Source organism: Sus scrofa, chromosome 14 (assembly GCF_054392235.1).
Source record: "Sus scrofa isolate SSC_HxYL_T2T_F1_AM1 chromosome 14, Sscrofa_HxYL_maternal_Yorkshire_Landrace_v2.0, whole genome shotgun sequence".
Taxonomy (NCBI): Eukaryota; Metazoa; Chordata; class Mammalia; order Artiodactyla; family Suidae; genus Sus; species Sus scrofa.
Window position 1 is genome coordinate 76574829 of NC_139396.1, and position 25038 is coordinate 76599866.

The following is a 25038-nucleotide window of genomic DNA, read 5'->3' on the forward strand; positions in this document are numbered from 1 at the left end:
GGATGTGCTCTTGCTCTACAGAAACAGAAATGCAGCTAAGAGGCTTAAAGTGGAAACACCAGACCATTCAGGCTTTGACAAGGACAATGCCTACTTTTGACAGAAAATTCCTCTTGTTCTGGGCATATATTTTTGAAAAATCATTGTTCCATTCCATAGGAAAGAATGTTTAAAAGATATTTTCTTTGAAAACCCCAAAGCAAAGCAAAATATATAAGGTAACTCGGATACAGTCTCAGAATAATCCTAAGCAAGAATCAAAGTTTTATTGAAGTATAGTTGATTCACAAGGTTGGGATAATTTCTACTGTACAGCAAAGTGATTCAGTTATACACGTACACACATCCACTCTCTTTTGGATTCTTTTCCCACAGAGATTATATAGAATATTGGGTATTCTCTGTACTACACAGCAGGTCCCCATCGGCCAATCATTCCACATACCTCAGCGTGCATACGCCAATCCCAAACTTCCAGTCCACTCCTCCTCCATCACCTGTCCCCTTTGGTAACCATACGTTTGTTTTCAAAATCTGTGAGTCTGTTTCTGTTCTGCAAATAAGTTCATCTGTATCCTTTTGTTAGATTCTACAAATAAGTGATATCATATGATGTTTGTCTTTGTCTGACTAACTTCACTTAGTCTGATAATGTCTAGGTCCATCCATGTTATTGTAAATGGCATTATTTCATTCTTTCTTATGGCTAAAATTCCATTGTGCATATATACCATGCCTTCTTTATCCATTCTTCTGTCAATGGACATTTAGATTGCTTCCATGTATTGGCTATTGTAAATAGTGCTGCAGGAGAATTCCCATCATGGCACAGAGGTTAACGAATCCGACTAGGAACCATGAGGTTGCAGGTTCGGTCCCTGGCCTTACTCAGTGAGTTAAAGATCTGGCATTGCCATGAGCTGTGGTGTAGGTTGCAGACGCGGCTTGGATCCCGTGTTGCTGTGGCTCTGGCGTAGGCTGGTGGCTACAGCTCCGATTAGACCCCTAGCCTGGGAACCTCCATATGCCGTAGGAGCGGCCCTAGAAAAGGCAAAAAGACAAAAAAAAAAAAAATAGTGCTGCAGTGAATATTGGGGTGCATGTATCTTTTTGAATTATGGTTTTCTCCAGATGCCCAGGAGCAGGATTGCTGATCATATGGTAGTTCTATTTTTATTTATTTTATTTTTTTTTTATTTATTTTTTGTCTTTTTGCCTTTTCTAGGGCCACTCCCGCGGCATATGGAGGTTCCCAGGCTAGGGGTTGAATCGGAGCTGTAGCCACCGGCCTACGCCAGAGCCACAGCAACGCAGGATCCGAGCCGCGTCTGCAACCTACACCACAGCTCATGGCAACGCCGGATCGTTAACCCACTGAGCAAGGGCAGGGACCGAACCCGCAACGTCATGGTTCCTAGTCGGATTTGTTAACCACTGCGCCATGACAGGAACTCCGGTAGTTCTATTTTTAGTTTCTTAAGGAACCTCCATACTGTTTTCCAATGTGGTTGCACCAATTTACATTCCCACCAACAGTGTAAGAGGGTTCCCTTTTCTCCACACCCTCTCCAGCATTTATTATTCATAGACTTTTTGATGATGGCCATTCTGGCTGATGTAAGGTGGTACCTCATAGTAGTTGTGATTTTCATTTATCTAATAATTAGCGATGTTGAGCATGTTTTCATGTGATTTTTGGCCATCTGTCTGTCTTCTTTGGAGAAATGTCTGTTTAGGTCTTTTGCTCATTTTTTTTTTTTTTTATTAGGGCTGCACTCACAGCATATGGAGGTTCCCAAGCTAGGGGTTGAATCGGAGCTACAGATGCTGGTCTACACCACAGCCACAGCAACGTGGGATCTGAGCTTCATCTGCAGCCACAGGTCAGGGCAATGCCAGATCCTTAACCTGCTGAGCAAGGCCAGGGGTTAGACCTGCATCCTCATGGATACTAGTCAGATTTGTTTCCTCTAAGCTACAGCGGGAACGCCTGCTCATTTTTTGATTGGGTTGGATGTTGTTTTTTTGTTTTGTTTTGTTTTGTTTTATATTGAGCTGTATGAGTTTGTATATTTTGGAGAATAATCCTTTGTCAGTTGCTTCATTTGCAAATATTTACTCCCATTCCGTAGGTTGTCTTTTCATTTCATTTATGGTTTCCTTTGCCATGCAAAAACTTTAAAGTTTAACCAGGTCCCATTTTTTTCTTTTTGATTTTATTTTCTTTACTCTAGGAGGTGAATCTGAGAAGATATTGCTGCAGTTTATGTTAGAGAGTGTTTGGCCTATGTTTTCCTCTAAGAGTTTTATAGTGTCTGGTCTTATATTTATGTCTTTAATCCATTTTGAGTCTATATTTGTGTAAGGTGTTAGAGTGTGTTCTAATTTCATTCTTTTACATATAGCTGTCCAGTGTTCCCAGCACCGCTTAATGAATGGATATATAAAACGTGGTGTATTCATACGATGGACTTATTCAGCTTTAAAAAGGAAGGAAATTCTGACAGAGGTTACAACGTGGATGAACCTTTTAGACATTACTCTAAGTGAAATACACCAGTCACAAAAGGACAAATACTGTATGATTCCAAATATATGAGATACCCGGAGGAGTCAAGTTCATTGAGACAGAAAGTCAAATGGTGGTTGCCAAGGATTGGGAATAGGGGGAGAAGAAATGAGGAGTTAGTTAATATGTACAGAGTTTCAGTTGCGGAAGATGAGAAAGTTTGAAGATGGATGGTGATGATGGTTGCACAACAACATGAATGTAGGAGTTCCTGCCGTGGCACAGTGGGTTAAGAATCCAACTGCACTGGCTTGGGTAGCTGCAGAGGCACGGGTTCAATCCCTGGCTCAGTGCAGTGGGTTAAGGATCCAGTATTACCACAGCTGCAGTGTAAGTTGCAGCTGCAGTTTGCATTTAATCCCTTGCCCAGCAATTTTCATATGCTGGGAGTAGCCATTGAAGAAAAAAAAAATGTGAATGTACTTAGTGCCACAGAAGTGTACAATTAAAAATGATTCAAATGGTAAATTTTGTTATTTATTTATTATTATAATTATTTTATTATTTATGTTATGTTTTTGTATATTTTAACAAAATAAATTATAACATGTGCATGGATATATACAATATGCATATCATATATAATAGATATAATCTATAATATGTATAGTTTATATATATAGTAACATATAAGTCATATAAAAAAGACATGTAGTGCATAGTTTGATAGGCATAAAAATTGATAGCTTCAGGGTACCTTCATTTCCTATCACTGCTGTATCAAACACCACGAACTTGGTTGGCTTAAACCGTGCACTTGGTGATTTATTCTTTTACAGTTCGAGAGTGAGAAATCATTATCGCTGGGCCAGAGTCAAGGTCTCAGCAGGGCTGCTCTCTTCAGAAGCTCTGGGGGGGAATCCATTTCCTCATTTTTGCAGCTTCTGAAAGCGGCTCCACCCCTTGGGTCATGGTCCTTGCCTATCTTCAAAGGCAGCGGTGCTGTGTCTTGCTTCAGCAGTGACTTTGCCTCCCCTCCTGTGTCAGCTCTTCCCATGCTTCCCTCTTCTAAGAACAAGCGTGACTGTATTTAGGTCCTGTTGGATTATCCAGGATAGCCTCCCCATTTCAAGATTCTTTACTTAATCCCATCTTTTGTCACACAAGGCAATATCCATATAAGCACTAGGACGCACGTATCTTTGGGGGCACCCATTATTCAGCTTATCCACACATGGATGGACGGAAGGAAAGAAGTAAAGACAACGGAAAGAAATAAGATAAAACATTGACAGTAGCTAAGTGGGGACTACAGAATCATCAATTATTTTTTCCTGCACATTGTATATAGTTTACAAGCTTTTCACAATGAACAAGTTTTATAGTGAAAAGTGCTACCTATTTTTAAATGGACTTTTAAAATAATGCAATATAGCTTAGCGTCTTTGGGGTGATTTTCCAGGTGTGGGATGAATTTCACTAAACTACCCGTTATGTCTGGTATAATTCTCCTTATGACGAGAGTTTGTATTTGTAAAATGTCAATCCTATAACAGGAACAATGTCTGTAATTGTAGAACCAAAACAAGTTGCCCACTTATGTCTTTATTTAGGACTTAATCCAGTCAAAATTAAATTTCCATTAAGAGAAGGTTAATATACAAAACTATGATGCTATGGTTATACTTGATAAAACCCAAATCATCTTCTCAATTCACAACAGACTTATTTGCATCCAGTTGGCTCATTCTTAATATTTATAGCTCCTTCTGGAAAATTCCATTGTTGCCACTATTTTGTCTCTTGTCCCTGAACTTCCATTGTGCCTCTGGCATTCTTTATTTTATTTTATTTTAGGGCTGCAATTGCCAGCCTATGCCACAACAAAAGCAACATGGGATGTGAGCCACATCTGTGACATATACTACCACTCATGGCAACACCTGATCCTTAACCCAATGCCGGATCAAACCCACATCCTCATGGATACCAGTCAGGTTCATTACCGTTGAGCCACAGTGGGAACTCCGCCTCTGGCAGTCTTAATTGGATGCCTGCACATTGTTTATAAATGAGGTATGTTTGATGTGGTGGTGCCTTGATTTTTTTTTCATAAAGCATGACAAAGTGCGGCAGAAAATCAAACATCTCCCAAGGGTCTGCATTGTCATTCTTCCGTTAATAGATTTTTGTGTTAAGCCAGGTACATTCGGGCACTTCCTATGGAGGACTCTTTCCAGCTCTTGCTCTGTCCTGAGAACTGAGTGGCAGCATCATGGATGTCTTACAGAGAGAGAGGATGCTGCTTACAGAGGCTGTGTGAATTGTCCAATGTCACCCAGCTAGCAATTGTCACCTAGCATAGGGGAAGGCATTGATGAAGAACCCAGAACTTACACTACAGCTGATCACACACGTGTCCACAGAAAGACAGAAGGACCCTCACACGATCCTTCATCTCAGGCCAGATGGTTAATTAAAAAACACCTGCCATCTGCTCTCCTCAAACTCTTTAAAGTTTCAAAACATTCAGAAGAGGCAGGAGAGATGGTTTTTGTCCTTTTAAATATCTTACCATCTACTTTGAGAGATAATACATGTACCCTATGACATTAAGTAGAGTTACAAAGTGATGCTATATACCTTCAAAAATGCCACACGCCAATGACGAGGAAGAACCAAGATGCACAAACTGAAGCTGTGGCAGCAAGGGAGGCCAGTATGGAAGGTAGTTGGGAGTTAGAGGCATTTCTCTCCACCAGGCATTTGAGGGAAGAGTGATTTAATGAGATAAACCAGGCTTCTTCTTCTTCTTCTTTTTTTTTTTTTTCTTTCCTTTTTAGGGCTGCACCAGTGACATATGGAAATTCCCAGGCTAGGGGTCGAATTAGAGCTGCCGCTTCTGGCCTGCACCCACAGCCACAGCAACTTGGGATCTGACTGTGTCTGTGACCTACACTGCAGATCAGGGCAATGCTGGATCCCTAACCCACTGAGTGAGGCCAGGGATCAAACCTGCATCCTCATGGACACTAGTTGGGTTTGTTACCACTGAGCCACAATGGGAACCCCTCAAAAAGTAAATCTTCAGAAAAGAGCAATAGAGGAGGACAAAGAAGGGGGTCGTGATTTAGAGCAATGGCAAGACAAGCTGCATCTATAAATCTCTGAAGAGCAGTGTGTTGAATAAATGCTTTCCCTTTAGAAGGCAGATGTTTATTGGTAAATACAGCAGCTTGCTAATCGACAGGGAGAGATGTCTGGGCACTTTTGTTCCCCAAAGACCATGATGGACTAAGGAGGAGGGGAGACTTACAGCTGCTCTCGGCTCTGGACTCAGGAACTCATGTTGAACCGTGTTCATGGGCGGTGCTAGCACCAGACCTTTCTTTCTAAGGCACACAACAAACACACACCTCTTACTTGATTTTGGTGTAGCAATCCCCCTTGGGCACGATACCAGTCTTCCACAGTAGGACACAGCATCCTGGTCTCCATCCAGGTTAGGCAGGGAGAAATGATCCCAGGCTTGCTTGATGAAGTCTTAACACTGGCTGTGGTGAAGGGGGCAGAGTGTAAGAAAGGTGACAGTGCCCTTGCCGCTGGCGGGTGCACTCAGGACAGCAGTAAAATCTTGGGAAAGAGCCCAGTTTAAAACATGGGTGGTGGAGTTCTGCGGTGGTTCAGAGGGTTAAGGTCCAGACCTAAAAAGCAAAAAAAAAAAAAAAAAAGAAAGAAAGAAAGAAAGAAATCATACATTTGGGAGGCTGGGAGAGTCCTCCTCTGCTTCTGAATCTGCAGAGGCGGATACTGAGGACCTGATAGAAAGTACGGCGGGGAGTCAGTTCGCTACAAACTACAGAGAAACTTAGTCTTCACAAGGCCAGGGGATTTTGACTCAGTGTACGCCCAGCCCTGAAACAGGACCAGGCCCAAGAAAAGTTTGATAAATAAACATGTAAACGAATGAACCGAATGAATATGAAGGAAGGCACCGATGCCATAACACAGTAAATACTCCCCCCCAGGGGTCTCCGCCAAAGCAAAAGGAGAGCTCATTTACTCAAGCAACATCTCTCTCCAATTTCGCGGAGTGTTGTTTGAGCTCATGGGAGGAGAAGTTGAAAAGGTAGATGTAAATGGTTTCTTCCTTATTACAGCAAATCTTAGCAGGGCCCTGATGGCAAGGTACCAGTTAAAACTACTAAATAACACGGCGTTCCCGTTGTGGCTCAGCAGTAACAACACTGATCCCTGGCCTCACTCAGTGGGTTAAGGAATCCGGCATTGCTGTGAGCTGTGGTGTAGGTGGCAGATGTGTCTCAGATCTGGTGTTGCTGGGGCTGGGGCTGGGGCTGGGGCCGGCAGCTGTAGCTCTGGGAAATTCTGTATGCCGGTATGGGCCTAAATAGCAAAAAAAAAAAAAGAAGAAAGAAGGCTGGGTCCTCTAAAATCCTTCCCACTGTCTCCCCATTTTTAAGGCAGCCATGAACTCCATGACTCTTTCCTAATTTCCCACCCCCTGCTCCCCACCCCCAAATATGTCCATAAATGTTTGCTATTTATCTTACCAAACCCTTCAGAGAATTTATCCTCGCTTCCCATGATCTGGAAATCTCTTTTTAGAGTATAGTTGATTTACAGTATTATATCAATTTCTGCTGTATCGCAGTGACCCAGTCAGTCATATATATTCTTTTTCTTATATCATCTTCCATCACACCCAGAGGTCTCAATGTTCTCCACCACACACTTTTTGAGTCAAAATTTGAAGGTGGCATCTAGAGCCAAGCCTCACTTTTCACTTAATAAAACACAGTAATTATTCTGCTTTCCTAAGTCAGATACTCCTGATAATTGGATAGGAAACATCTAAAGTTAACATTCTCCTTCCCCCTCAACACCAAAAGCATGAAGTGACTCAGTCCCATCGAGCACCAACCCCTTTGGCTTCCAGGGTTTGTGCTCACACCCTTGTCACCACACACTCCCTCACCTTGTAAGCACATTTCTTCTACATCTTTCCATTCACCCCGATGAACATTCTGCACTCTAGCACGTCTCTCTCCAGTTCCAACAATGCCAGGCTTGGCTCCTGCCCCCGATGAGAGCAGCGGAAGATCCTCTGTGCTCTGACATAAAGAAACAGGGAGAGTTTTTTCTTCATCTAGCTTCTGGGTAAGAAGAGAGATCACACCTATCGTCTTTGAGTGGTCAACCTTCTCATAATTTGCATGATAAAATGTACTTAATACTGCAGTTCTACTGAATTCATGTGCGTCTTGGATGACCCAGAAGGCACTTGCAGGAATATTGCTGTATGTGGCCTCATTGTTTCGAACATCAGTGATCACTGAGTTGAAAGGCCACTGATGGATGCCTCAGATTTGCTTCTGTTCCGTCATTTCCTCAAATTAGACAGGAGCAGCAAGTCTCTGAATATGCCTGGGAAAGCTCTCTGGGGCTAGCTGCTTTTTTTTTTGAGATATAATTAACAAACAATATCATATAAGTTTACAGTATATGATGTCTTGGTTTGATGTATTTTATATCGTAATGTGATCACTACAGTAGTGAGCTAATGCCTTTATCATATTACATATTTATCTTTTTTGGTGTGTTGAGAACAGTTATGATTTAGTCTCTTAGCAACTCTGAAGTCTGTAACACAGTATAGTTGACTCTGATCACTATGTTGTACCTTGAACCTCCAGCACTTAGTTACCTCCTAGCTGCAAGTCTGTCCCTTTAAACTTTTCCCCAATTCCCACTCCACCCTCAGCCCAGCCCCAGTCATAACCATTCTACTGATTTTACAGAAAAGTTCATTGTGGATTTCTTTTTTTCTTTCTTTCTTTTTTTTTTTTTTTTTTTTTTTTTTTTGGCTTCCACATATAAGTGATAGCAGCATTTGTCTCTTATCTCACCTCCTAGCTGGTTTCTTGGTGTTTAGTTCTCTGAATGTGATTTCACCCATTTAACACATATTTAAGTTCCTACTATGAGCTCCACAGACTTGCTAAATTTGTGTTTTGGCATCAACTATTACAAATGCTCAAGGAAGGAGTTCCCTGGGAACCTTATCAAAGAGAATAAATACCCTACCTCCCTGTCTCCAAGTTTCTGGAAGTTTGGTCTTTGTCTGCTTTCCCCAGATGGTCAATTGTAGCAAATGGAATATAAGTTTCGAGGGGTCTTTCTCTTGTCTCATGTGGTCTGTGGGGTAATAAGACAAAGTGTGAAGCATGATTAGGTGTTTTAATTATTTTGGGTTTATCAAACATTTTTCTAATTAAAAGAGAATTGTGGAGTTCCCATTGTGGCTGAGCAGGTTAAAACTTACTAGTATCCATAAGGATTCGGGTTAGTACCCTGGCCTCTCTCAGTGGGTTAAGGATCCGGCATTGCCTTGAGCTATGGTGTAGGTCACACATGAAGCTTAAATCTGGTGTTGCTGTGCCTGTGGTGTAGGCTGACAGCTGTAGCTCTGATTCGACCCCTAGCCTGGGAGCTTCCATATGCTGCAGGTGTGGCCCTAAAAAGGAAAAAAAAGAAGAAAATTGTACCCCAATTCATCCCTCTGCCAAGCTGAAATGGACCAAAAAACTTAGAGAGGTGCCCCATTACTTTCCTTCTCTCATATAACTCATTTTAGGGGATGGGTATATCCAGCCACTCATTGATATCTGATTCCCAACTTGAAAATCTAATTTGAAGGGACAGTGGTGGGAAATAGGATGCTGCAGACCAAGACCCAATCTTGGCTCTGCCAATGACCAAGTTCTCATCTAGACTTCCTGAACTTCAGCCTTCTTGACAGCTGTAAAGCAGAGGTGTTAGTCCTCACCCACAGCAGTGTTGGGAGAAATCAGATGATGATTGAGATGTATCTCAGAGCTCATTGCTATCTTTTCTGTAGAAAGGAGCATTATTTTTAAAACAACCAAGCACTTTTGACACTAAGAATTTCCTCACTGGCATTTTTCATATTTTTTGATGTGCTCATTTCCTCAAAACAGCAACAACCATCTATCATAGATTAAAATAATTTATTTTTTAAATTTTACTGAAAATTTAAAGTTCTCAGGCAGGGGATCGAACCCTTGCCACAGTAGCAACCAGAACCACAGCAGTGACAACTCTGGATCCCTAACACACTGAACTACCAGAGAACTCTTTAAAGTTTTCTAAAATACAAAATGGTACTTTAGTTATATCACATAGAGATACGTTCTAACATGCTAACAAAAACAATGCCGGGATTTTCAGCGATATACATTACAGTTAATGATATTCCTTATGCTGTAATTAACTTTGGGCCGTGAACTCTTCTGAGAAAAGAGAAAAAAGTAACATTTTCTTTGTTTTTAATTTAAATTTTATTGGCTTTGTAATTGCATTTGTAGAGGGCAATTCCAGTTTTATAGCAATATGGGTGAAATAAGCTTGAAAAATTCATAATTGATTTTATGACAGTACATGCTCAAGCAACATCACAGTAAACCTCGTTTAGGAGTTCCTGTCATGGCTCAGTGGTTAACGAATCAGGCTAGGAACCATGAGGTTGAGGGTTCGATCCCTGGCCTGGCTCAGTGGGTTAAGGATCCAGCATTGCTGTGAGCTGTGGTGTAGGTTGCAGACACGGCTCGGATCCCGTGTTGCTGTGGCTCTGGCGTAGGCTGGTGGCTATAGCTCCAATTAGACCCCTAGCCTGGGAACCTCCATGTGCCGTGGGAGTGGCCCTAAAAAAGGACAAAAAAGACAAAAATAAATAAATTAAAAAAAAAAAAACCTAGTTTAAATCACACTGCAAGAGAAGGACTGTTGGTGAGAAGATATGCCCTTTAAAAGGGGTCCATGCTTAAAAGACACTGATCTACTTATGCATTTCTGTGTCAAAATAAATGTTCTGCCTCTGAATCTTAATTTATATTTACAAGAAAACTGTAGATATATTGTGGCAGTATCTTAATAGCAACTAATTCTAAGGAGTTAAAACAAAGACAATGATTTTGGGGTGAACTATATAATTTATGGTGGCCAAACTTTATATATTAGAGTACACACTACATAATTTTTAAATTAATCTGCTCTTCACTCGGAACCTCAGTGTTCGTGTGTATTCATGCAAGTAAGTGAAACTGAAAAGGAAAATATGGATTTTTATACTCATCCAAATACAATCTAGGTTCAGAAGCCAAATTACATAAATCGAATATAAATTTCAAGAAAAGTATCTTACTGAACTATCAAAGTTTATCAGCAAAAAGAGTTTTGCAGACACTGCAGGTACTGGTCTGCTCTGGATTTCAATTCTGGTCCTCTGTTGCCAGGCACTTGGCTTTCTTTCAGTTATTCTGTTTGCCATCTTCCTTGAGGAGAAGCCAATCTTGCTTTAAGATCTAATAGTTGCATAGGCTTGCTTTACATTAGGAAGAATCCTTTTCATCAAGCTCCAGAAGAGGCCGTCAGACAGAGAAATCTCCACATCTCCTCCAAATTGAGGTGTCCTATGTTTAATCTCTGAGGAGAGTTCACCTTCGTTAGCATCAATCTGTTCCGCATTTCCCTCAGTCTTCCATGTCAACGTTATTGTCTATAAATTCTGCATAAGTCGAGATGAGAAGATGCAAGCATAGCCAAAAGTCTTGGAAACGCTTATTATCCGTCTTGTGGACCCATTTTCAGCAGCAGCAGCTCAGGCGTCTTAGTCATTGCCATTTAAGGGCTGTATCTCCCCAGACCTAAGATATTTTTAATCAATGATATTTAGCACTATCCATCAAGACAACGGGATTTCACATATTTTCATTGAAAACATGCAAAAATAATAGGATAATAGGATAAACAATATCTATAATAAGATAAACCATGTCTCATGATTAAAGATAGGTTAAGCACTGAAATTCTCTCAGATAATCTGGAATGAAATGGCGCTTTTCTTTCTCTCTGGATGAAAGAACAAACAGAATTGTAAAAAGTTCAAAGTTCTTTGCTCAGCTGCTGCAGGCTTATCCTCTGTAGGTTGCTGTATGTATTTACACTGTGGAAGGCAGAGACTGTGATAAACATCACTCATGAGTCTGTCTAGTTTTGTGTCTTCTATTTCATGGAATATCCAATCTCAAGATTTTCAAAAACCATTTAATCTAAGACTCTTTCCTAGACAATTCCAGAGATTGCTTGTTTTGTGAGTCTCCAAAAGGCCATAATCATACTTAAAAACAAGGAGGCAAAAGCTATCTTTTAAAATTACATTGGAAGAAGAATAGACATGGAATGAGAAATGGGACCAAGTTTAGGGGTTAATTCACTTACATGCTAATTTTTCATTCAGATTATTCAAAATAGCATCTGTTTCAAGATGGATTTGTTGCCAGGCTAATCCTTCTCAAAGTATAATAATATATCTTTGTCAAAATTCAGAACAGTGCAGAAAGAATGAGAAATACCCAAACCATGAGTCCCTCACTCTTGGTCCCCAGAGGTAACCACTTAAAAATTCTGTGTTTCTATCACTGCATATATTTCCTTAAGACACACACATATGGAACCTAATGTACTCTGTCCTGTAACCTGACAAGACACAGAGTTGAGCGGTAGCATGTGAACTAGTGAGGTGGTTCCTCTACAGGCTGTCAGGGTGCTGTCTTCATGCGCAGTTAAAAAACAAAACAAAAAAACCCATGCAGATGGGTGTGGAGGGTGCTAGGGCTTCCCTGCCCATCTCCTTCTAAGCAAGAGAAAGTCATCACAGCTTCCCCCTCTGCTCATGTAAAAGATGCATACAGACCAGATGGCAGGTGCCGAGTCAGGCGCCAGGGCTTCTGAGTGTTGGTCTGCTCTCCCTGCAAACCACTGTCCTCCCAGAAAGATCTGCTCATCCACCCCTTCAAGCCAACATTCCTGAGCACCTATCATGAACCAAGAGCTATTTTCAATACCACAAGATGAACGAGATTCCAAACCTGCCCCCAAGGGTCACAGTCTAATGGGGAAATGGATCACTGTGTCACCGTGGAAGCTTGGTGAGACCTGCCTAGGAGGTAAGAAAGGGCCACTTCAAAGCTTTGGGGTGGGGAGGGGGAGAGGAGTGGGAGGCCTTCCTGAAGCCAGAGGGTAGAAAGGACAATGCAAGCAGACACTTCCTTTGGGGCACGCAGGGAAACAGTGGCAGGTCAGGGCCTCTGGAAAGTGCGGAACAGGGTCAGGCCAGGAAGGCAGGGAAGCCTGGGAAGGATTTGCACAGTCTGAGTCCAAGGATGTCAGGCATATCCTAGGTGCTAATTTAGGCAGGACTGGAGTGAGCATAAAGGTTCAGGGATCTCACTCCTCCAGCTTAGAAGGCAGGGGACTAACCCAGAGACTGTGGCAGAGGAGGGGACCAGAGCAGAAACGACAAGACCCTGAAACAGCCAGGATTTTTAGTGTGTAAATTGTCTGGGTGTGAGAACGAAGTAGGTGTGAATAGTGAGGAAAACTGGGGCTCCCCGGGTTTATAATGTTGGTGATGGGTAGACGAAGTCCAGTCTCTCTGGAGGTGAGGTTAAAAGACACTGAACAAAAATTGGGATTTCATGTCGTGGATCAATGGTCACAAACCAGACTAGTATTCATTAGGACACAGGTTCAATCCCTGGCCTCACTTGGTGGATTAAGTAAGGATCTGGTGTTGCCGTGAGCTGTGGTGTAGGTCACAGATATGGTTGGGATCTGGCATTGCTGTGGCTCTGGCGTAGGCTGGCAGCTGCAGCTCTGATTCAACCCCTAACCTGGGAACCTCCATATGCCCTGGGTGCGGCCCTAGAAAGACAAAAGAAAAATTACTTTTGGCACTATCTGCAACCCTCTTAACTGGTACTTACCCCTCAGCATAAAGGCCTTTTTTAAAAACTCACTTCTACCTTCCCATCCAATCTTCTGAAAGTAACCAAGTAACCTTCCTCGCCTCCCATCATCTTCAATCTACCAGTGTGCCTGTAGTCCTCCAACCCCCTGAGACTGCTCTAATGAGGGTGACCCGTGACAGGGTCCCCTTCCCAGACCTTTGGTCAGGCCTGGACACCCCGCTTCCTTTGCCTCCCCTGACACGGCACTGCCTGCAGGGCCCCTCCTCCCCGTGCCCTGGTCCTGAAATCAAGTCCCTTCTCCTCGCCACATTCTCCAGATGTGGGCCATCCGCACCTCTGCCTCCACGCTCAGGCCTCCCAGTTCTAATGCCATCTTCCCAAATTCCAAAGTCTGATATCCAAGTGTCTTATTCAGTCACATCAAATCTGCCCAGAATTCTTCTCTCCTCCTCCTCTTCACATTCTCCACGTTGGCCAAGGGTGCCACCAGCCATTACTCACCAAAACCCTGTGTCTGGACTCACGCGTGGCTCTGGCCTCAGGACCCCAGATGCCTGCTCTCTGCCCCATCTCACGTGGCTGTGCACTCTAGCCGAAATGTCCTTCCTTTCATTAAAATGTACACTTGAGGAGTTCCCGTTTTGGTTCTGCTGGTTAAGAACCCAACAAGTATCCATGAGGATGTCGGTTCAATCCTTGGTCTCGATCAGTAAGCTGAGGACCCAGCGTTGCCGTAAGCTATGGTGTGGGTCACAGACGCAGCTGTGGTGTAGGCTGGTGGCTGCAGCTCCAATTTGACCCCCAGCCTGAACTTCCATACGCTGTAGGTGCGGCCCTAAAAAGGGGGGGAAAAAGAGTATACTTAACACATACAAAACAGTATCTACAAAATCACCATCTCAGATTTTTGCATACTATTTCACTTTTCCTTTATTATTTTTATATTTAATACATTAAAGACAACATATTTAATACATACAGAAGTCTATAGTACATATTAGCTATAAAGCATGATACAATAAACCGTAAACCTACCCTACAAGCCAACAAGAACTAGACCGCTACCAAGAACCTGCATCTACCTACGTGTCCCTCTGTTATCCACTCCATCTCCCTAAGAGGTAATTAGCAGGCTAAATTTTGGTTTACTTTAAAAAAACAAACAAACAAACAAAAACAGCAAAGTTTCACCATTTATGTATGCTGAGATGATATACCCTTTGGTTTTGATCTGAAAAAAAAAATAGTCTCAACTATATCCTGGGACTTGCTTTTTCTTTAACATTTTTCAGAGATTCCTTCTTATTGTTGAGTGTAGCTGCAGTTCACTCATTTTCACTACTGAGTAAACCCCTCACTCTGAATACACCTGATTAACTCACCCGTTCTCCTGGAGACAGAGAGACCTTTCAGTGTTTCCAGTAATTAACTACTATGAAGATGCTACTATGACCCAAGAGTTTACTGGAGACACAATGGGAATTGGAGCCGTGGTCCAGATCCTAAAACAGCAAATGTCTGCCTTTGTGACTGTTTCCTAAAGCAGAGGCGCCTGGTCACACACCCACACAATTACACAGATCTTCATCAGCACAAGGTAGCACCAAACTCAACTTTACAAATCTTCAGGATATAAAATGCAAGCTCATTGTGGTCTTAATTCTCATCTCCAACGTTTCTACTTATTTATAAGCCCTATGTATTTCCTCTGTGAAATGCCTTTTCAGGTCTTTTTATTTTTCTCTTTTTAAAAACAGGGACTCTCCATAAATTCTACTAACCTTTGATAGTTAACTGTATTGTAAATATCAGTCTTGATTTGTCTTTTCACTACATTAAGTTGTTTATTAGCTTAAACTAAGTCCTGGTTTTAACATACTTGATTTAATATCTTTATGATTGGCACTTTATGTCTCAAGAGAAGACTCTTTCCTGCTCTAAGATTTTTATATGCAAACACTTAATATTTGCTTTTTGTAATTAAGATCTTAATGTACTTGCAATTGTTAGGTTAGTTGTGAGGCAGAAATCAAATTTCACTTTTTCCATACGGATAATGGCTGTTCTAGAACACCTCAGAGTCACGCTTTCTGTTCCCACTGGTCTTCTGTGGCACCTCATCACATCTCAAAGGTCAGCATACATGCAGGGGTTCTTTTCCAGGCTCTTATTTCATTACACTCCTCAGAATGCCTACCTCTGCACCACACACACCACAAACTCTACAGCAACACTGTCTTGTAAGCTCCCCTCACCTCTTCATCATATTTAGAAGCGTTCAGTCCTCCTAGTCCTCTGTCATTCCATATACATTTAAATATCTGCTTGTCACATTCAACAGAACCTCTGCTGGCAATGGCACTGAATCTAGAGATCATTTTGGGGAGATCTGATGCCCTTACAACCTTCGAAATTCATGAACAAAGACAGTTCTTCATTTGCTTCTATCTTCCTTCTTCATCTTCATCCTTCAAGTCCCAAATCAGGCCTTAACCAAACCACTGCCTGCTTCAAACATCTCTGCTACCTTCCCAACTAAAAGTAGGATAAGTGTGTCCTTTATGCGCATTTTTTAAGATAACTTCAATAGTCCAAGAAAAGGATGATATGGGGCAAGTCTGAGGTGGCGCAGTTCTTCATTAGTGAATATATCAAGCCTTTGAGAATAAGATGATGCTGGTTTGAGACACACTGGGTCTGAGATGCTGGTATGTCCTCCTAGAAGAGGCTGTTGGATTTGCTATGCTATACGCTTCAGGACAGAGGGGCTTGGATGGAAATAACAGTTGGATGTAACTGCCCACGGAAACTATGTAACTAAGAAGGGAGCTAGTGTCAGGCTCTTGAGGACCGGGATTTAAAGGAGCAAAGGAGGAGAAAACCATGAATATAGCTAAGAAATTCTAAGAGACAGAGACTGCTAAGTGAAGTCAAAGGGTTAGGGTTAGGAGAGTTTTGAAGAAGTGGTCAATATTGTCCAAACCCAGAGAGAAGAAAAATCATTGGGAAGGCTACTGGATCTAAAGTTAAGAGGTCATTTATGACAGAAGAGATGGGTTAAAAAATCTGACTTCACCGAGTTAAGGAGAGAATGGGAGACAGTGTTTAGCACAGAGCAGAACTCAGTTGTTTGCTGAGGACGTGCCTGAGAGAAATAGAAAGAAGGTCAACTATTCTCTAAATGAGCTCAGCTGTGGATGGAGGGAGGCTGGTGGCAGAACATCTCAAAGGAGAAACGGGCTGTTACAAAACCTGATCTCAACCATCATCCCACATGCCCGCCTCCTCACTACACACAGCAGAGCAAGCAGCTGATTTCAAATAAGAGCTCCTTTAGAAAATAAATAAGGGCTCCCCGAGGGACATGATGAGTGATGGGGCAGCCACAGATGTTGATGACAAGGTGAGGCTCTGGTCACGCAGGTAGAGGCACAGGGACGACCCGGGTGGGGAAAGCTCACCTTCTTGCCTTTGAGGTCAACCTGACACAAACCCATGGAGGGGTTTTTGAATTACCGTCTATATTCTTTAATGAACACATGGGCCCTTGAACTTACACAGGTTGTTTTTGTCTTTAGATAAAAGGCATCCATCATGATTACATCGACAGTACTTTTGAGAAAGCCATTCCATCACATAACTAGTTCAGAAAAGGTATGATAAATATTTAATGAGATTGGGAGGCTCGTAGCAACTCTAATTCAGATAAAATATGTTAAAGTGTTTGGAGGGGGTTATTCTTTCTCACAGAAGAATGCACCAAGGCCTACAATAACATACCAACAGAAAATAAGTCCTCCAAGTGAGCATCTTAGGAAACGAAGTCCCATTCTCAAAATAGCACAGAGTGAATGTACCTAAAGAAGGCATACAACATGTAAGGATAACTTGATCCCCTTGCTGTACAGTGGGAAAATAAAATAAAATAAAATAAAATACATAAAAAAAAAAAAAGGCATACAGTTGCTTCACTTTAAGGGCAAGAGACGCCTGCAGGGGTGTTGCTCTGCAGGCAAACATGCATATGCTGCAGTTATGTAGGACCGGCATTCCCTAAGTATTTTTCCCCTTTTGCCTGCAATGCACCTGAGTGTACACCTGCTATAACTGCTCTGGGGCAAAGCCACCCCATGTCCCATGTGAGGGGACTGTCTCCCAGAAAATGAGGGTTAATGATGCCGATCACACTGATGGGAGCTTCACGCTCCAGTCCCTGCTCAGAGGGGCTCTCCTTCCAGAAAGGGTGCCTAGTAAACGCAGTCCTCTCTCCCCATGTGCATCCCCCAGATCTTTCACTTCCATCAGGCTTTGCCCCGTTTCTACGAGCATCTGCTCTATGCTGAGCTCTCCAGATGCTGTCGTCTATGATGCCTGCATTGCACCTAGACCCCGTGTTTCCTGCATTTCGAGCATCACCTCAGGCCTACGAGCCAGGAACTGGTATCGCTGCCTCCATTTCATAGATGAGAAAATTGCATTGGAGAGCTTAAGAAACTGCCTCTGTCATGGCACAGCTGAACTTGAACCTGGGTCTGAGTGACTTCAAAGCCCATGCTCTTAACCATTTCCTGCAACAATCGTGACTGAATCCATGTGCTGCTCCTAGGCCATGTGAGGCTGGCACTGGGTCAGCACAGAGAGGAAAGAGCTGAGTGGAATGTTACTGTTCACCCGTCCACTCGGGCCACGCAGCTTCGCCGAGAGCTGCTCAGTTCTGGAAAACAACCCCGAGATGTTAACTATCCTTCGCGGCCACTCTCTCTGCCACCTCCTTCCTCCCTGAGGGCGAGGGAATGTGAAATCAGAGGACAAAAGCCTTGGAGAACATTACTGTATTTGACCCCGCAGGGGGAAGCAGCCTGAGCGCTTCTGACAGGCCTGTGGGGAGCGTGCCCTTTGCCACAGGGACATCTATAAGCGTCTAACCAAGGCTTCAGAAAATGAGATCTTGGGAGACAGCAGCGTGATGCTGCCTTCCCGGGCAGAGTAACAGCTCTAACCACCCACAGGAAAATGCCCCATTGCTCCTGGCATCGCTTGGCCACAGGATCACATTTCTCTATTCAACTAACTTGCAGGCTTTTCTGAGAGAGAGTGAGAGAGAGAGAGAGAGAGAGAGAAGAAAAGGAATACCTGGCCTCCTAGGTCCAGGATAAAAATGAAGACAGCAAGTTGACCTGCTTTGAAATGCAAAATTATCTATCTCAGGCTTTATCCCATTCCTGAGGGACCAGGAACACCCCTGGAGTCCTGCTCGCTGTTCTGCATTTAAAGGTCCTTGAAAAACAGCAGCTTGTTTTCCAAGAACCGTGGAGAGACTCTGCTCCTCTACAAGCTTCTGGCAAACGTCCGTGAGCGGGCAGGGGGTAAAGGTCAATCAGGTGCAGACCGGCCTGCAGCTGCTGCACCACTCTTGTTAAGGCACTTTGGACTCTTATTTCCTCAGGGAGCATCAAGCACAGACAAGGTTGGAAAAAAGAAAAAAAAAGAAGTTAGTCTGTATCATATCCCAAAATGGGTCCAAGCCACTTCTCAACCTCGGCCACAGTCATGTTCTTCCTCAAAGCATAATCCTCAATCTGCAAAAGATTAAAAGCAGTTTATTCAACCAAAATGATAAGACTTTTGAAGTAAATTTTCCACAGAATTTGCCGGGAAACATTAAGTACCTTCCATGTCTTGTTTTAATAGTAATCCACTGAGTTAGATGGAGACAGATATTTACCTACTCACCAAGATGCCTTATTCTCTGGGCAGAAAAACATCATGTAGCAAATTATCTGTGCATGTGTGTGTGCAGATGGGAGGGCTAGAATTGGGGTAATGAGTTGAAATCAAATCCAGACATTAACTGAGGTAAATTTCTTCATCTTTCCCCTCTCATCATATTCTCATTCACATGTAAAATAAGAGAGGTTTCACAGTTCCACTGAAAACAAGACAGGCATCTAGGAGGCCACATGCAATCATACAGCTAACTCACCTGATCCTTGGAAATTTTCCCCACGGCAAAGTACTTGGACTTCACATTGGAGAAGTAAAGGCCGGACACTGCTGAAGCAGGAGCCATCGCCAGCGACTCTGTCAGCCTAATGCCTGGGAGAGCAACACAGGGAACACCCATTATTCACTCAGTGCTGGGACAGGCCGACGCTCAGCAGACTTGTTTGCAGTGAATGAAAGTGAATGCGTGCCTTCTCGCTAGACACAGGACACAGGATTGAGGGCGTGAGCAGAGCAGTCCAGCAAATTCCTCCCAAGGTGATGAACACATAGAGGACGCGCAGCTGTCCTGTGAGCCAGGGGAGGGGCCTGCACAAGACTTTGTACTCCTGTCCCCACTTCCACATTCAGTCAGGGAGGCTGGACCTGGGCCTGCTCAGACAAGGTGCGCCCGCCAGCCTGGAGATGAGAGTACCACCTGCAGGGCCAAGGTCCCTGTGGTGACCGACGGCTGGGCCCCACTGAGAAAAAGCCCACACAGAGCTGAGGAAGAACAGATCCTTCCTAGGGGCTCAGAACTCCAGGGAGCATCCAGGCCTTCATGTCTACACCATTCATCTTATGGCTGAGGAACAGCAGCATAAAAATACAGCTTAAGTGCTCTGCCAACGATCTCCCGGTCAGCTTGGGGCTCAGTGCACATTCCCCGAGTTCTGAATCCATGCCGTTCCTGCCAGCCCAGATCCAACACAGCCTCACAGCTCCTCACATCAACCTACATTCCTCTAATCTCTTCCGTGCAGACAGCATGCTTTTGATGGACACCACTGAAAGCAGTTAACGTGCAGAAGGAAAGAGGGAAGGGAGGCAGAGTGAAGATGGGTGGGACTTCTGGGAGACAACGTCCAGAGACCCTCCTGGAAGCAGTGGAGGCAGAGGGCAACGTGAAATGTGTTACTAACAGTGACAAAGGTCACAGGTGGGGAGACTGAAAACAGGAACACACCTGTAAGGGGACGACGGGGCAGGAGACAGGCAGAGAAGCTGCCTGCCATCCGCTGTAGGTGAAGAGAAAATCACAAAAGCTCAGAAACCTGAAAATGGGGACCTGAGACCACCATTCAGGAACCTGGAGGCGAAGGAGCAGCACAGGCTTCCGGCAGAGAGGGGATGGGACTGGGGATCGACCCTCCATGGCATCACGCTGCCCAGGAAAGGGGCGCTGGCCCACACTGACCTGTGAGCCGCTCCACGTCTGCGAGCTTCCACATGGTCAGCTTCTCGGTGTGGTCGGGCTGGCTGGGGTAGCCGGGCGCCGGCCGGATGCCCTCAAAGCGCAGCCTCCGAAGGTCAGCCACGGCCAGCTGCTCGCCGCCACAGTAGCCCCACAGCTCCTTGCGCACCCTCTCGTGCAGCTCCTCAGCGAAGGCCTGGGGCCCAGACACACAGCTCAGGCCAGGTAGGAGTACCCCCCCTCATCCAAGCCTCACAGGCCTCCCCAGGGCCCAGGGCTGGGGCCTCAACTCGTCTGCAGGGTCATCAGCTGCGCTGCTGCTCAGTGGTGGCCTCGGCCTGGGCTCTGAGGGTCCTTTTAAACCAGGCCCAGGGCAGCACCGGCTCCTCCATTAGGCTCAGGAAAAGGGAGCAGCCCCACGACCCACAGCACCCCACGCCACAGAGGAGGGTGAGGGGTCTATGGGACAGCCCAGCACCAGAACGAGAAACAAACTGAAACCTGTGTGGCTTTTTTTGAGCTCCTGGGAAAACGTCACATGGCAAGCTCAGGAGGACACTGGAACCAAGACAGTGAAGTCAAGGCTCCATGGGCCATTCCAACTACAGTGTCACTGAAGCTGCTCTGTGCCCAAAGGTGAGGCATGAGAGGGACTCAAAAACACACAATTTAAGAGTGTGTGCTGTAAAAGTAAGCCTCTCTCTCTCTCTCTCTCTCACACACACACACACACACACACACACACACACACACACACCCAGCACGGTTCCCAGCCCTGGCCTCTGTCTGCAGGGCATCATGCTCTACCTCGGCTAGACGGTCCCCCAGCGCCTTGACCATGATGATGCTGTAATCGTCACACTCTGCCTCATAGGCCTTGCTCAGCTCCTCCACCCCGAAGCAGGCGACGGCGAACAGGCCCAGGTAGTCGGGGACGCCCGAGTGCAGAGGGGCGATGAAGTCCGAGAGGCAGAGGTAGGGGTCTGTGCTGGCAGAGTCCTTCTCGGCCTTGAAACGCAAGGAATGGGTGGAGCAGGCCATTAGCATGGACAGGGCGCCAATGTGGGGGGGACAGCCATCTAGCGTCTTCCAATGAAGACAAGCTTCAAATGGGGCTATCTTCTTGTTCACTGTTACATCCCCAGTACTTAGATGGGTGCTTGATATACAGTAAGTGTTTGGTAAATACGTGTTGAATAAACACATTTGAATGAGACTTTCACAAAGATCCGACAAGACATACACAGTCAAGAAACCAGCTAACTCGCTCATTCACACACTGACCATTTACTGAATTCTTACGGGAACTGGAACCATAAATATTCACATAATTTTTTTTCTCTAAAAGTGTTTTCATTTCAAAGTCAACATTAAATCCTAGGGTTATGTTCAAAGGGGTCTGCTAAGTTTATGAGCCCCTATTTTGCATTGACAGAAGCAGTTCAACAAATGGCCAAAGTCAGCAACACGGGGCCACGAGCTGCCTGCCCCAGGTGGTGAGTCTGGAGGCGGCTAAGGACACACGAAGAATCCAGCCGATCTGCTCAGGGACCCCTCCTCAGGGCATGTGGCTACCCTCACCCACTTGCCATTTTCAGCTGATGACTGACTCTTCCCTGCTGCTAAGCTGAAAAATAAGGTCTTATACACATTTCACAATCAATACATATGTGCTGAGAAGGTAGTAAATAGTAAAAAATTAATATTTACCGAGTGCTTACTATATGTCAGGCACTAGTATTGGTGCTTTGTAACCGACTAATTCGATCTTCTCAACAACCTTGCAAAGTAAGTGATACCATCAGCTCTGCCTGACAGACAGGAAACCCAACACAGTGAGAGCTTGAGGAGCTGGTTCAAGGTCAGACAGTGGCAGGCCCATGGGTCTGATCCATAAGCAATTCTCTTAACTACTATATGGCACTGCTTGGGACTGATCAATTAATCCACGAGTGGCCAACCCAGAAGTTTCATGGTTATGTGACTGCCAGCTCTGGAAACAAGTCAATCTAATTGACACTGGGCAGAAAATGGTTAAGTGGCTGCAGGTGAGAAGGTATTTAATCAAGGTATGTGGAAGTGTCACAGAGCTCAGGGCCAGCTACGCAGGGAGGCATGGCCTTCCAGTGGTACTTGGCCCATCAGCTGTTCTTGGCTAATAAAAACCACAGGGAGACACAAAGCTTCCAGACACCACAAGGAAATAGGTCACAGAGACCCGTAGCACCGCAAAGGAGACAGCGCTCAGAGCCGCTCAGAATAGAACTCCCGGAGCAGTAAGCTGCTGCAGCCAGAATTTCCAGAGTGTACTGGAAGAGAGCCTTAGAAATATCTGGGGAGGTAATACATGTACCTTGAGGAGTCATAGTAAATACCCAAATACAGTTCATCAGAGACTGTCTGGACAAGAATGGTGTTGGGTGTTAAGAGGACAAAGGACTTGAAGGATGGAAAATCAGGCCAGGGCAGAGGTTTCTGACCTTAGTTATTTCTCTAAAAGAAAAGTCACCAATTCCCTAGTGAGGAGGGCCTAGAACTTAACATTAGAATCCCCTAGCGTGCTGTGTTGAATATGAGTGCACAGAGTGAGGGTGTACAGAGCCCGGGTGCAGGGAGTGAGGGTGTACAGGGCCCGGGTGCACAGAGTGAGGGTGTACAGGGCCCGGGTGCACAGAGTGAGGGTGTACAGGGCCTGGGGACAAAGAATGAGGATGGGTGCACAGAGCAATGTTGTAGCTGCCCCAGTGTAATATCCCAAGTTTAAGGATTCCCTCAGATGTTGTTACAGTTAAAATATCATTATGAATTGCAAAGTGGTTATGATTAAAAGCAATACTATCAATTTTCAATGACTGAAATGATATAAACAGCTTGCAAGAATTTACTACCATCTTTTAATAATGACTGGTGAGTTCTCGAAGTTCTTGAATAGGAGAGCTCATTCTGAACAGCAGCTGAAGGGACATGCTTATGAATTTGCATTTTTAAAAGTGCGGGCACAGAAGAAAGAACTGCGTGGAGAAGAGCCTGTTCTATGACATGGGAGAAGCCAGGGCCCTGAAGGAATAGCCATTGGGTGTGGACAGGTTCCTCCCCTGGGAGCTGTGGAACTTGGCGCCCTCTCCACCAGCCTTCATGACTCCTCTGCAGAGGGGAAACATAAACCGCCTGACTAAGGCTACGTGGAAATTAAACAAGATGGTTCATCAAGCGCCCTACTAAGCAGCTAGTCCCTGGGAGCCACTTAGTGAATGTCTTTTCTGCCTGTCTTCCCCAGAAAGGGAGCTACCAGCCTATGTCAACAACAGTCCTGCACGCAAACCAGTGTTCTAGAGCCAGCAAATGCCCACCTTTGGTGACCTCCTGAGGAGCAGCAGTGGTTCTTTTTTTAAATTTTTCCCAGGCTAGGGATCGAATCGGAGATAGAGCTGCCAGCCACAGCCACAGCCACAGCCAAGCGGGATCTGAGATATGTCTGAGACCTACACCACAGCTCACAACAATGCTGGATCCTTAACCCACTGAGTGAGGCCAGGGATTGAACACGTATCCCCATGGGTGTTAGTCAGGTTCCCGACCCACTGAGCCACAGTGGGAACTCCAGCAGCAGTGTTTCTCCTCTACCTGTCAACCTGCCAGGAAGCAGCTCTAAAGCCCCGCTGGGCCCCTCTTGCTGTCACGAAAGCCTCCGGCTCAGGACTGTGACAGGGCATTTGGGACAAGGCTGGGCAGAGCTATGCTTACACAAGGCTCAGACTTAGGTCATTTTCATTTACATATTTTCAGTGCTTAAACCAAAAAGTTGAGCAATGTGTCTGCTGTCAACACGCCCTGGGTACCTGTTGCCTGAGCCCATAAAAGGTGGCTATGGGCTCCGCAGCCTGGGGTACTGTGCCCTCCGCATACAGGTGAATGTCGTCCTCGACACTTTGCGCCGGCCAGAACCCAACCACACCCCTGGCCTGGAGCTTCTTCTGACTGATCAGCTCTTGCAGCATATTTTGGGCATCATCATAGACTTTTTTGGCCTCTTCACCTATTAGGAAAATATTGTTAAGAATTCACTTAGAGATGCCAATAATAATCAGTAGAGAATGCTTCTTTTAAAACCACTACTCCCCACTCAATCATTTTTTGTTTTCCCCTCACACACTTTAAATCAATGTCTGTCATTAGCACAACCTCAGGTGCAGAAGCTGAGGGGTTCACAGTCTGTTTTGTCAACTCAAGCCACTTACATTTTCCATTTAACACGAGGCAGAGAGCCAAATCTCTGCTCCCCATGGCAGTGTCAGACAGAATGAGACAAAGCAGGCCAATCCTTCCATGCACAGACACTCCCTGACCTCGCAGTGACCCCTGGGATATGCGAAAGCCTGGAGAATGAAGTGCAGCCCCCAGCCCAGGGTCCTGGCAGGCAGGCCTTCAGTGCTTTCTGTCAAGGCCTGGCTTGGCCGGCTTCACGTGGGCCACTGTCCTGCTCACTGTGCCTACTTGGGAGC

The 25038-nt window shown here is 44.8% G+C and overlaps 1 protein-coding gene and 1 long non-coding RNA gene across 7 annotated transcripts in view; both read right to left on the minus strand.

Moving 5' to 3' along the window:
* Positions 1-3037: 3037 nt before the first annotated feature.
* Positions 3038-10791, minus strand: LOC102162338 (uncharacterized). Of its 3 annotated transcripts, XR_014827828.1 has the most exons (5): positions 10752-10791; positions 8615-8725; positions 7506-7641; positions 5926-6213; positions 3038-3577 (listed from the first exon to the last, which is right to left on the minus strand). It is a non-coding gene; the product is annotated as an uncharacterized LOC102162338 (long non-coding RNA). The 3 variants fall into 3 exon arrangements; XR_014827829.1 differs by lacking the exon at positions 3038-3577 and having other exon boundaries at positions 5320-6063; XR_002338726.2 differs by lacking the exon at positions 3038-3577 and having other exon boundaries at positions 5320-6213.
* A 3472-nt stretch (positions 10792-14263) lies between these two features.
* MTR (5-methyltetrahydrofolate-homocysteine methyltransferase) overlaps positions 14264-25038 on the minus strand; it is a 105988-nt gene continuing 95213 nt past the window's right edge. For all 4 annotated transcript variants that reach the window (XR_014827827.1, XR_014827826.1, XM_021073435.2 and 1 more), the window contains exons 29-33: positions 24376-24572; positions 21344-21544; positions 20540-20732; positions 19343-19455; positions 14264-18938 (exon numbers count right to left, since the gene is read on the minus strand). Coding sequence is in view for 2 of the 4 variants with exons in the window: in XM_021073435.2 (XP_020929094.1) it covers positions 18852-18938; positions 19343-19455; positions 20540-20732; positions 21344-21544; positions 24376-24572 (791 nt within the window). In the remaining 2 variants the exon portion in view is untranslated. The remainder of the gene's footprint in view (positions 18939-19342; positions 19456-20539; positions 20733-21343; positions 21545-24375; positions 24573-25038) is intronic.